At 45.2% G+C, this 12,929-nt stretch overlaps 1 protein-coding gene across 1 annotated transcript in view; it reads left to right on the top strand.

Moving 5' to 3' along the window:
• Positions 1-12,929, top strand: part of LOC103179715 (laminin, alpha 3) — a 150,117-nt gene that overhangs the window by 86,640 nt on the left and 50,548 nt on the right. Inside the window, 8 exon segments of the mRNA XM_042331692.1 lie at positions 2,472-2,580; positions 4,234-4,331; positions 7,057-7,237; positions 8,190-8,316; positions 8,890-9,029; positions 9,877-9,992; positions 10,760-10,971; positions 11,923-12,127. Of these exon segments, the coding sequence (XP_042187626.1) occupies positions 2,472-2,580; positions 4,234-4,331; positions 7,057-7,237; positions 8,190-8,316; positions 8,890-9,029; positions 9,877-9,992; positions 10,760-10,971; positions 11,923-12,127 (1,188 nt within the window).

Raw genomic sequence — 12,929 nt, forward strand, 5'->3', positions numbered from 1 at the left:
GAAAATAAATAATAATAATCCTGGCATTTGATATAGTATCTTATCACATCTTCAAGACGTCTCAAAGCGCTTCACAGAATATACTCTGACTGTAAATTTTGTGGGCGAAACCCGGCAGCCAATTGGAATAAATCCAGATCCAGGTGTGTTTCGAAGCAGAAAGGCGTATTTGAACAAATTTCATCAAAAAAGGTTGTGAAAAGTAAGTAAAGAGCTCCCCCAGTGGCAAAGAGAGGGTAAATATCTCCTAACATAAAGAACGTGATCAGATTCAGTTTCCTGAACGAGGAAGCATGAAGGGATTTGAAGACAAGTGTGACGATCTTGAAATCGATCCGTTCGGTGATAGGGAGCAGGTGGAGCCTGGCAAGAACTGGTGTAATGAGGATACGGAATTTAGTGCGGGTGAGTATGTGGGCAGCGGACTATCTGGAGTCCTGCAGCTCACTCGCCTCGCAAGCAAGAGACCTGGGTTCGATTCCCGGCAGAGCGAAACCTTGGGCAAGTTTCCTTACTCCGGCATGCCTGATAATAATCCCCCAAGTAAGCAAGCAAGCAAGCAAATAAATAAATAAATAAACATAAAAATTCACTTTACAGTTTATTCTGTGAAGCGCTTTGAGACGTCTAGAAGATGTGAAAAGCGCGAAACAAATACAAGGATTATTATTATTATAACTGAATTTTGTGGACAGTGGAGCTGGGGACATCGCAAAACATCTCAAAGCGCTTCACAGGATTTTACTGTGAATTGTAGTGACTGTGTATTTTGTAGTCAAACACGGCAGCCAAGTTGGGCCAAACAATTTGCAATAATATAGCGCCCTTCATGTAGGACAATGTCTCGGTGTGTAGATTTTCAGGTTGGATTCAAAGATAGATAGAGTGGGAAAGACCTGGGGAAAGAAGCAGAGAGCTCCAGAAATGAGGCGGTTAGCAACACTCAAAGTCACGCAAACAGCGGTGACGTGAATGACCAAGTTCATCTTCATTGTAAAAACCCTGTGAAGCGCTTTGGGATGTACTCTCAACATGGAAAGCGCTGCTTGAAATGCAAGGATTCGAATGTTAGGATTGAAATAAGGACTGAGTTGAAGGATTCACCAAATTCTGCCCGCTATGAAATTCAAAGGAAATAGTGTAAGCTCGTCCCAGGTTGAACTCCTCTCCTGGCATGTGCTGAGTTAGTTGAGCTGAGCTCAGGAGCAACAGTTTGGGTGGTCCAATTGGATCCAGCATTCTGAGGAGGGGAGAGAAACATTAGCCAAGGCTCTTATTTGTTGATTGCTATCAAGAGACTCTGTGCTGGAAAGCACACAAGAGGTGAGAACAGCTTCATTGAGCTGCAGTACCCATGGCCAAACATGGTTGAACAGTCTGTCCATGCTCATTGGCTCGGTCAGTCTCACACGACTGCATGAATCGTCATGCGAATGAGTCACGAGTGGGCTGCAGAATCCTATCCTTTGGAGTCTTGTAGTGTAGTGGTTAGAGCCCTCGCCTTGCACTTGAGAGGACCTGGGTTCAATTCCCGGCCAGGGCAAAACCTTAGGCAAGTTTCCTTACTCCACACACCTGTTTCCCTAGCAGTAAGTAGGAATCCGGTTGTTAGTCGATTGGTGGATTGCTTTCTAGGGAGATAGTCTCTTAAAAAATTAATAATAATTTGGTCACTCAATCCACGTCTACTTGTGGGACACTGCTGTGAGCAGTTGGCTGCCGCGTTTCGCCCACAAAATACACAGTTAATCTACTTTACAGTATATTCTGTGAAGTGTTTTGAGACGTCTAAATCCGCAAAAGTTGGGGCTCGGTGGTCATTATCGGAGCCTTTTCTCACGAGTTCAAATTGCTTCATGTTCACGTCCAATAGTCGTTTTTTATTGCTGTGTGGCAAAGTTTTTCAAAGGTTTGGTGAGGGGGAGCTGTGGCGAGACAGGTGTAACAGATATCGATTCCACGGAGAGTTGATCTTAAAAACTTTCATAATGACACGACTGCAAACACATTGGATGGTGCAGGGCACTTTTGAAAGATTTTTTTGCAGACTTTTAACAGATGTTTGGCAAACCATCCTTTTAATGGTTGCGGCTGTCCCAACTGCAAGGGAGAAGGGGGAGGTGATCATTGACACAGGCAAAGAGGTCGATAAAGCGGGTGAGAGATTGAGGCAATGATTTCCGGACGTTAGTGGGGTTATGGCTAAAGACACGGCCAGTGTTGATGGCACAGAGGAGTCAGGGCAATGTGCAGGGCAGGGGGCGGCCAGAGGAATGTGGGCCGAGCAGGTAAGAGAGGTAGAAATGGGGCCAGGGAGTGGAGGGATTCATATGTGAAGGTGAGGATCTTGAAGTAGTCGCAAGTGCTCCAAAATGTTATCCTGCATGAAGGGCACTATATAGATGCAAATTGTTGTGTTGATTATGTTGTTGTTAAGAAAGTTGCATTGAGTCTCTCTATATCTGCTGCAGGTTCCTTTGCCGGAGTGTAGCGGTCGACCCACAGAACCGTATTGCGGTTTTCCACTCGCCTACTTACGGAGAGGTGCTGATGCAGGGGGTGTTTATCAATTTCCTCCTGGTAGGTTCCACTCTTATAACATAGTAATAATTCTTGCATTTGATACAGTGCCTTATCACGTTGTTGAGCTGTCTCAAAGCTCTTCACAGAATATAGTGATTGAACGTGGAGTAAGGAAACTTGCCCAAGGTTTTGCCTCGCCCGGGAACTGAACCCGGGTCCTCCCGCTTGCGAGACGAGCGCTCTAACCACTACGCTAGGGGACTCCACAAAGTCCTCACCTGCGTGTGAGAAGGCGGGGACAAAGCATTCCTGAAAGACACCGTCAGCCAGTTGAGCTCGCCTCGCGATAACATTCAGTCAGCGATGACAGAGACTCACTCACTGTTCAGGCCACTCTTTCACAGTCTGTTTCTTTCAGGTGATACTGACACATCATTACCTCACCAGTGAGTGCACTTCAACATAAGTGCAATATAGGCCAGTGTGAACCTATCACCCCCATCCTCGCCCGGCTCTACTGGCTCCCCATCCCCCAGGAGACAGTATAAAATTCTCGTCCGCGTTTTTAAAGCCCCCAAGGCCTTGCGCCTCCCTAACTCTGAGACCTGTTAAGCCCCTACCAACCTGTTCGCTCCCTCCGCTCAGCGGGCTCTGGCCTGCTCCAGGTTCTCCACCCTGCCTTCCCCATCATTGGTGGTCGGGCCTTCAGCCTCTCTGTTCCCACCCTTTGGAACTCCATCCCACGATTCCTTGGCCTCGTCCTCTCCTTTGCCTTCTTCAAGGCCAGTCTTAAGACCCTCGTCTTTGTCTGCGCCTTCAGTCACCCTACTACCCCCATGCTCCCTCCCTCCACCCCTCCTGAACCCAAACCCCAGCTTGGGTGCAAATTCAACTGTCCAGCGCCCTCGGGCTGAACAACAAATGTAATTTGTTGTTGTTGTCTGTTGACTGCCTTCAAGAAGTGGGTTTGCTCTGTGTTTGTAAAACGTAGCAACCACATCACTCGTGACCACATCATTCCCACCCTCGCTCGCCTCCACTGGCTTCCCATCCCCCATAGGATCGAATTCACCTACAAGGCCATTCACGGCCTTGCTCCCTCCTACCTCTCCGACCTACTATCCCCCTACTTACCTGCCCGTACCCTCCGTTCCTCTGGCTCTGGTCTGCTCCACATCCCCCGCCCCAACCGCCCTACCATCGGTGGCTGGGCCTTCAGCCCCTAGGCTCTGGAACTCCATCCCCCAGTGCCTTTGCCGTTTCCTCCCTTTCCTCCTTCAAGGCCGGTCTCAAGACCTTTCTCTTTGACCGTGCCTTCAGCTCCCCTCTCGACTCTCTACCCCCTCCTCGCTCCCTCCCCTCACCCTGACCATTTCCCCCCTGCTCAGGTCCTGACCCAACTATCCAGCGCCTTGGGATGTTCTCCCGACGTGAAAGGCGCTCTATAAATGAAATCTTGTTGTTGTTGTAGCAGTTCACGGTTTCCTGAGACAGAAATGTTTAAACCACTGGCAGCGATACACTAACTATCCTGTATTACTGTTCATGCTGGTATCAGAACAGATGTTCGTTAACAGATGTGGTGACGTGTTCTAGAAACACAGCAATTTCCATTCACACCCTTGGATCACGAGGCAGGCTGTTCGAAATGACCCAAAATGTTTATTAATTGTTTTCTGGGTTATTCTTTTATTTCCCCGATCCAAACAGCACAAAATTTATTTCATACCATTTGAAGAATTTCACATTGAATTTGTGGAACCGAGGATGCACTGTATCTCCACCCGTGGGCATGCGGCTAATGGCAGGTAAGAACTATCACCGGGCATTCACTAACCGAAAGGGAAGCATGGAAAAATAGAAGAAACACAGGTTTATAATAATAATAATATTCCTTGCATTCGATATGGCTCCTCATCATGTTGTTGGGATGTCTCAAAGCGCTTCACATGATATACTGTAAAGTGAATTGTCTGTATTTTGTGGGCGAAATCCAGCAGCTAATTACAGTTAGTGTCCCACAATAAGTCATGGATTGAGTGACTAAATTATTATTTTTTATTTGGTCCAGGTTTGGTCTAGAACACCCTAAATCCAACCCTAAAACTTACCCTATCACAGACACTCCCACAGCCCCCAACGCAATCTTGCAAAAGAGTAGAATATTTTTGCCAACTGCACTATTAAGCTATATTTCAGCCTGGCTCAGTTGGTAGCACTCTAGTCTCCGAGTCAGAAGGTTGTGGGTTCAAGCCCCACATTGGGACTTCAAGCTGGTGGTACTCCGATGCAGTGCTACATTGTTGGAGGTGCCGTCCTTCAGATGGTGCATTAAACCCGAGGATCTCTCTGCCCGTTTGAGATCAGATATTAAAGATCCCGTGGCAATATTCGAAAAGAGAAGGGAGTTCCTCCTGGTGTCCTGGCCAGCAATCCCCTCGATAAAATTGGTTACTCGCTTCATGGCTGTTTGTGGAACGTCGCTATGTGCAAATTGGCATTCACAAAATACACAGTCACTATTTTAAAAATTGTTTGAAGGGGTTCGACGGCGTGAGAAGGGGCTATGTTAAATGCAAGGGTTAGTATTATTAGTGGTAGTAGTAGTATTTTCTCGTGTTTTTCCCTGAATGTTAAGGAGCTTATCCCAGCTGGCCCATTTTGCCTTTTAGACATCCACGATGAGAGATTTCTCTTGCCACTCATTGAGGAGATTTTAAATGTGCTGTTGTAATGGAATTTCAATCTTTTAAAGACTTATAAATGTTCAGTGAATTGGTGTAAAGCTGCACAAATCAGGAACTGTTCAGCTCACACGCACATTTTCCATTAGAATTCACTACCTTAACCATACACAAAGTGTCATTAACAGCCTACAGCAAATTCCATGTATATGTGCAGTACACAGACCTCCTCAGACATGCTGGAGTCATGTCTAAAAAAAATTTGTACAACATAAAAGAAAGCAGAACATTGCCATTTGGCATTTATGATGCAAGCCGGCAGCACTTTCAGTAATAAAAACTTACTTAATCCTCTTTCCCTATTTGAGTAAGAAAAGCTCCCTGCCATGTTGGCTGAATGAAAACTAGCAGAATCAGGCATTCGGTCCCTGATTTGTTTGTAACTTGTGCAAAAATTATAGTTCTGTCAGACTTTGAAAATCAAAGTCTTCAAAGCCCGACAAAGAAATCTTTGAAGATTCCACCTGTCAAACACACAGTCACTAACTACACCTTTATAGTAAAGGAGTCCTGTAGCTCAGTGGTAAGAGCACTCACCTTGCAAGTGGGACACTTGGGTTCAATTCCACGCAGGGCGAAACCTTGGGCAGGTTTCCTTACTCTACACTCCTAATAATAATCCTCCAAAACAAAACAATAATAAATTGGTCATTTTCAATCCACGACTGTTTGTGGGACACTGCTGTGCGCAATTGGCTGCCGCGTTCGCCCACAGATAAACGGTCAATTCACTTTACAGTCTATTTTGTGAAGCGCTTTGAGACGTTTGAGAAGACGTGAAAAGCGCTATATCAAATGCAAGGATTATTATTATTATAAATCCTGTGATGAACTGTGTTTGTGCTTGAGACGACATGATCAACATGAAAGACCTCTGTCAAATGCAAAGATTATTATCATTATATTGTATACTGGACTCATTATCTGGAGTCCTGTAGCTCAGTGGTTAGAACATTCATCACGCAAGCAGGAGACCTGGGTTCAATTCCCGGCAGGGGAAGTGTTGGGCAAGTTCCCTTACTCCAGATACCTCTGTTTACCTAGCAGTAAGTAGGTACCTGGTTGTTAGTCGATTGGCAGATCGCTTTTCCGGGGGTAATAATTCCGTTTAAAAAAAAGTATTGGTTACCTAATCCCTGACTTCTTGTTGGACACTGTTGGGCGCTATTGGCTGCCGTGTCTCGCCCACAAAATATACAGTCAATTCACTTTACAGTATAATCTGAAGCGCTTTGAGACGTCTCGAAGACATGATAAGGCGCTATATCAAATGCAAGGATTATTATGCATGTATTCATGTGGGGTTTTAGCTGGTTAGACTCCAGCTGTACCCCAGCACACACTCTGGGGTCCCCAAGCCTTGGTTCTTGCCAATCTGCGCCTAATACTTTCCGGAATTAGGTAAGCAGGATGCATCCCTCCACGTGTAGGTGGAATAGGTGGAATTCTCAGTTTGGTTTGGATGCTCTTAAACATGGTGATGGGTTCCCGCATGTGTTATTCACTTTTTTTTAAGAAGCTCTTTGAGAAGTGTTTCCGTGACGTGTTAAGGTGGTTTAACGTCTTATCCAAAGTACAGCACCTTCAACATACAGCGTCAGCCTGGGCCTTGAGCTCAAGTCATGATACGAGACATGGACCCACGATTTCTGACCCAGAGATGAGAGTGTTACCAATTAAGTTTGTGGTGACACTTATCCTTTAACACCTGAGCGCATAATATCAAGTGATCGGAAGGGTTGCAATTGAAAGCCGTCAAAAATGATCTTATCTTGATTTAATCTCACAGCAACTCGTGTGTTGCGTCCAAGTACGAGACGCCGGTATCCTCAGTGCTGTTGAAGGAGGGCCGTTTATCAACAGCAACCTCTCACGGACAAGACAACCTACTGGTTCATCCACAGACCTTCTCTCAACGCCCTCCGACCATGGTGGAGCCAGCAGATATAATCTTGTTGAAATTCCCACAGGTAAATCATGTAGTTGAATGCAGATACCGGCATAGCAAGCAACAACATCTGGAGGCAGCTGTGGTGGGGTGAGGTGGAGGCCTGCCATCATTTTAACAAAAGCAAAAAACAACAGCTTGTGTATATATAGCGCCTCTCGTGCAGGATAGCGTCCCAGAGCGCTTGACAGTGCCTGAGCGCGTCGCCGAGCCTGGGGGAGATGACTGTAGTCACGGTCAAAGAGGAAGGTCTTCAGGTGCGATCTGAAGATGGGGAAGGAGGGCATAAGGTGGAGGGATAGAGAAAGAGTGTTCCAGTTTCAACGGGGAGGAGAAGAACCTTTGAAAAGTGGATAGACGTGCAGGCGATTTGGTGAAATGATCAACACCATCTCGACTTTCAGTTCACCTCTGCAACTCAGTGCTGTGCATCTGTGAAGCTCATCGCAAATCCCTGCAATGTTTGATGGCTGCCACATTTGCTCATAAAACAAGCAGTCACTGTACTGTACAGTGTATCCTGTGAAGCACTTTTGTGATGTCCTCCCGACGTGAAAGGCGCTGTACACCAAATGTAAGGGTTATTATTTATAATTCGTTTTTAATGGAATGCTGCTTTCAGTAAACATGCACAAGCATGTAGAGGCTTTTGTGACAACAGGAGACGTATTAGAGCACCGCCTTGCATTCGAGAGACCTGGGTTCAATTCCTGGCAGGGTGAAACCTTGGGCCAGTTTCCTCACTCCACGCACCTGATAATAAACCCTCAAGGAAACAGAAAAAAAGCAATAATAATTTGGTCACTTCAATCCTCGACTGTTTGTGGGACACTGCTGTGCGCAATTGGCTGCCACATTTCGCCCACAAATATACAGTCAATTCACTGTACAGTATATTCTGTGAAGCGATTTGAGACATCTAGAAGACGTGAAAAGCGTTATATCAAATGCAAGGATTATTATTGCTTTTTTAGAACCAAATCACCTTCACCGCACGGGTCCGAAACACTGGCAGATACGTCGTGGTCGTGCATTTCTATCAACCCCTGTACCCGACATTCCCTGTGGAGGTGCTTGTGGATGGTGCTGCCCTACAGACTGGTGAGTTACAACAGTTACCAAAGATAGAAGCGGGTCTACGCTGCTCAGATCGCCAAGACTATGTAAAAGATCACCGGTGTTAGAAATCTGTGCGTAGTAAATCTCCAGAATGTTGTGTAAACTGCATTTAATTTAATGGAGTCCTGTGGCATATTGGTTAGAGCGTTCGCCTCGCAAGTGAGAGGACCCGGGTTCGATTCACAGGCAGGGCGAAACCTTAGGCAATTTTCCTTATCCCACATGCTGTTTCCCTAGCAGTAAGTAGGAACCCGGTTATTAGTCGATTGCCAGATCGCTTTTCCTGGGGTAATAATCCCTTCAAAAAAACGTAATAATGATTTGGTCACTTCAATCCACAACCGTTTGTGGGGACACTGCTGTGCGCAATTGGCTACCGCGTTTCGCCCACAAACTATACAGTCAATTCACCCTACAGTATAGTCTGTGAAGCGCTTTGAGATGGCTCGAAAACGCGATGAGGCGCTATATCAAATAATTATTATTATTATTAATTTTATTGTTTCCTCCCCCCCCAAACACACACATTTCCGGCTTTCTCACTCTTATTTATAGGGCTCTTAAGTGCATTCTTCTGTCCACATGGGTTTGGCTGCCGCAACCAGGTGATTTCAGGCAACAGAATTGAGCTGGAAGTCATCAGCCTGGAGCTGTCACTCACTCTCACTGGTCCTCGAGACAAAGCCTTCTGGGTGGTAAGTTTGGACAAGTGCTACACCGAGTCTAAAGGAAATGAAATGGGTGGCAGTGAAAGAGAAGAACCCTGTGAAGAAAATGTCAGTCTGGTTCAGTCAGAGCACTTTTGCCTCTGAGTGAGAAAGTTGTGGGTCCAAGCCCCATGTTGGGACTTTGAGTTCATAGTCCAGGTTGATACTGCAGTGCAGCGCTGTGGATGTGGTGACAATGTCAGAGGTACCGTCCTTCTGAGGAGACGTTAAACTGATGCCCCGTCTGCTTGTTCAGGTAGAAGCTAAAGATCCCACGACACTATTTGAAAAGAGAAGGGAGTTTCTGACAATTCCCGAGCTAAAACTAGTCACTCAATTCATGGCTGTTGGTAGAGCAATACTGTGCGCAAATTGGCTGCCATTCATTCGCCAACAAAACACACAGTCACATCACTTCAGAGTAAATTCTTGTGAAGCGCTTTGAGATGTCTTGATGACGTGATGTCATGCAAGGATTATAATAGATAGATGCATGAGAAAGAAGGGAATAGAAGGACATTGGAGTGAGTAAGGAGTGGCCGGAAAGTCGTGGATTATAAACGCTGGTGTGAACTGGTTGGACTGATTGGCCTGTTTCTGTGCTGCACAGTCTATTTAATTTTATGTGAAGAGGATGGGGAATTGGAAAAGCATTGTCAAACACAGAAATATAACGAAACATCAAGCAGAAGGTATCCCAGTAATAATAGTAATAATAATTATAGTTGCAATGCCCCTCCTGGGAGGTAGAGATAGGTCTCCAAGCAGGGAGTATAATGGTCTAATGCTTCAGTGCACATTTGCCTCAAGTCGGCATCTGCTTTTTTGCTTTCAGGACTACATCTTGATTATTCCCGCAGACAAGTACGATCCTGACTTAAAAAATGAAAAACCTCTGGATAAGTCATTTCATTTCATCAATACCTGTGGCAAGGAGAGCTTTTACATTGAGTGAGTACTAGACACCTTCATGATATTTGTCTTTGTGAAGAGTTTCTACCTGTTCATCCTATGAGGAATGTGTTACTGTAGCTACATGTTGGGGCAATCTGTTTCTGTTATCTTTGAGGTTATACAATACTATACAAAACTACATTAGTATAGCGCCTTTCACGTTGGGAGGATATCTCAAGGCGATGGATAGACAGGGATTTGGACCTGAGGAGGGTGGTGGGGGGTGATTGGGATCAGGAGGGGTGGAGGGCAGGGAGGGTGGCCAAAGGCACGGTCGAAGAGGTGTGACTATGTTCATTTGAGAACTGCTGGGTTTTTTGGTCAGTTTGCCAGGAATCGTGCAGTATGTTATAAACTTCTGAACAATGATTAGACAAGCTAGGCTTCTTCACTCATGAGAGAAGCTGTCTGAGAGAGGACCTCACAGAGGTGAATAAAATTTTAAATAAGCTTAAAAAAGTAAAGCCAGAACCATACTTTAGAATGCATTAAGACAATAGAACAAGAGGACACAAGTTTAGAGTTGCAAAGGGCAATTTCAGGGCAGACCCCAGGAAGTATATCTTTACCCAGAGGGTAATTAATGAATGCAACAGGTTGTCAGGAAGGGCAGCTGAGGTCAGGATGGACACTGGGAATCATTTACGAAAAGCAGCTTGATGTTGTGATGGGGGGATGGTATGGTGGCTGTTCTGGAGGGATGAGATCAGATGGGCTGAAGGGCCTTCTTCCTCCAAACCAATCTTGTGATCTTGTATTTGCAGTCCAGCTACATCATCCAAGTTCTGTCAGGATGCTGTTAAATCACTTGTGGCATTCTACAATGATGGAGCTGTACCATGTCAGTGCGATAGAGAGGGAGCCACTAGCCAAACCTGCCACGCAGCCGGAGGCCAGTGTCCCTGCCGGCCTCATGTTATTGGACGCAGATGTAATCGGTGTGCCACCGGCTATTATTCGTTTCCAAATTGCCGACGTGAGTGAACGTTTCTGTGTACCTAGCAGTAAATAGGAACCCGGTTGTTGGTTGATTGGTGGATCGCTTTCCGGGGCTAATAATCACTCCAAAAATACTAATAATAATTTGGTCATTCAATCCTCAACTGTTTGTAGGATAATGCTGTGCACAATTGGTTGCTGCATTTGCCTATAAAATACACTGCATTTTACAGTATATCCTGCAGAGATAATGTGAACGGCTCAATACCAAATGTAAGGATTCTTATTATCATTATTATTTTGTTTGTGAGGATCATTTATGAGACCCGTAAACAATCCCTCTGAACCAGTGATGTAACTGCAATGGTGCCGAGGCCCCCACAAGGTTATGAAGGCCTAACCCGTTGGCAGCGTAAAGGCTCGTGTTCTCTCACTCCCTGTATCGATACAACCGCATCACACTTGCGCCTCGTTGGGGAGAGAGAGAACACAAGGAGACGGAGTCATTGAGCAAAATTTTAGGAATTTCAGTATCAGAAGGGAAGGGGGCCCCTCACCTTTTCTTACACCCGGGTCCTCTGGGTTCTTGTTACACCACTGCTCTGGTCTTCCTGTGAATAAGCATGGAGAGGCCACGAGCTGAGGAACAGTGCAGAGGCTGATCTGAAATTGTTGAGCCTGGTTTATCATTCTACCTTCTTGGTTTCAGTTTGTTAACGTACACTATAATGAATAAATAATAATAATCCTTGCATTTGATATCGTGCTTATCACATCTCTGAGACCCCTCAAAGCCCTTCACAGGTAAAGTGAATTGACTGCGTATTTAGTGAATGAAAGGTGGCAGCCAATTGCACACAGCAGTGTCCCAACAAACAGTCATGAATTGAGACTCTATCGGTGACTAACCAGCTTGGCTTCCTTATTCTGATTATGTATTAACACATAAAAAGGTTAGTGATGTCTTTGTTTTTGTTTCTATTTTAAGCTTGTAACTGTGGCATGCGGCTCTGTGATGAAGTGACGGGCCAGTGCATCTGCCCTCCTCAAACTGTTAAACCTCGGTGTGAGACCTGCGTCAAACAGACCTTCAGTTATCATCCTATGGCCGGCTGTGAGCAATGCAACTGCTCGCAAATAGGAATAGTGAAACCCGGTAACCCAGTCTGTGACAAACGGACTGGACAATGCAGGTAAGTAACTACACCGAGTAATTGTTTACACTGACTGGTTTTAGAAGTTAATTATCAGCCTGATTGAGTTGGTCGCATTCTCGCCTCTTGAATCAGAAGGTTTGTGGGATGAAGCCCCACTTCAGGACTGAATTAGTCTTGGAACTCATGTAGTGTAGGCTGACATTCTAATGCAGTGCTGGGGAGCTTCGATGTCAGAGATTCACCCCCCACTTCAGATGAGATGTTAAACCGAGGTCTCATCTCCCTTTACAGGTGGATGTTAAGGATCCCATAACACAATTCACACTCATAGAATCTTACAGCACAGAAGGAGGCCATTCAGCCTATCGTGCCTGGGCCAGCTAGAGCTACCAACTAGTCCCACTCCTCCGCTCTTACCCCATAGCCCTACACTTTTTTCCTTTTCAAGTACATATACAATTCGCAAAAAGAGAAGCAAATTTCACTTTTTTCACTGTCCTGACCAACAATCCCCCAAATAAAATTGGTCATTCATTTCATGGGTGTTTTTTGGACATCATGGTGCGCAAATTGGCTGCCACATTCCTCCACAAAACAGTCATAAAATTTTATAGTAAATCCTGTGAAGCACTGTGGGATGCCCTCCCAACACAAAAAGGTGCTTGTATAAAATGTATGGATTATTACTATCATTATTATTATTATTATTGGGCAATTACACAAGTAGCTTTTCTTACATTTTGTCCTTTTCCCCAAATTCTGACGCTAATTGGGTCAAAGGGTGAAGTATTTATTAAAACATTACATTCTTGAAATGGCCGATTTAATAACGGTTGCC

This window comes from Callorhinchus milii, unplaced genomic scaffold (genome assembly GCF_018977255.1).
Source record: "Callorhinchus milii isolate IMCB2004 unplaced genomic scaffold, IMCB_Cmil_1.0 Scaffold2, whole genome shotgun sequence".
Classification (NCBI taxonomy): domain Eukaryota; kingdom Metazoa; phylum Chordata; class Chondrichthyes; order Chimaeriformes; family Callorhinchidae; genus Callorhinchus; species Callorhinchus milii.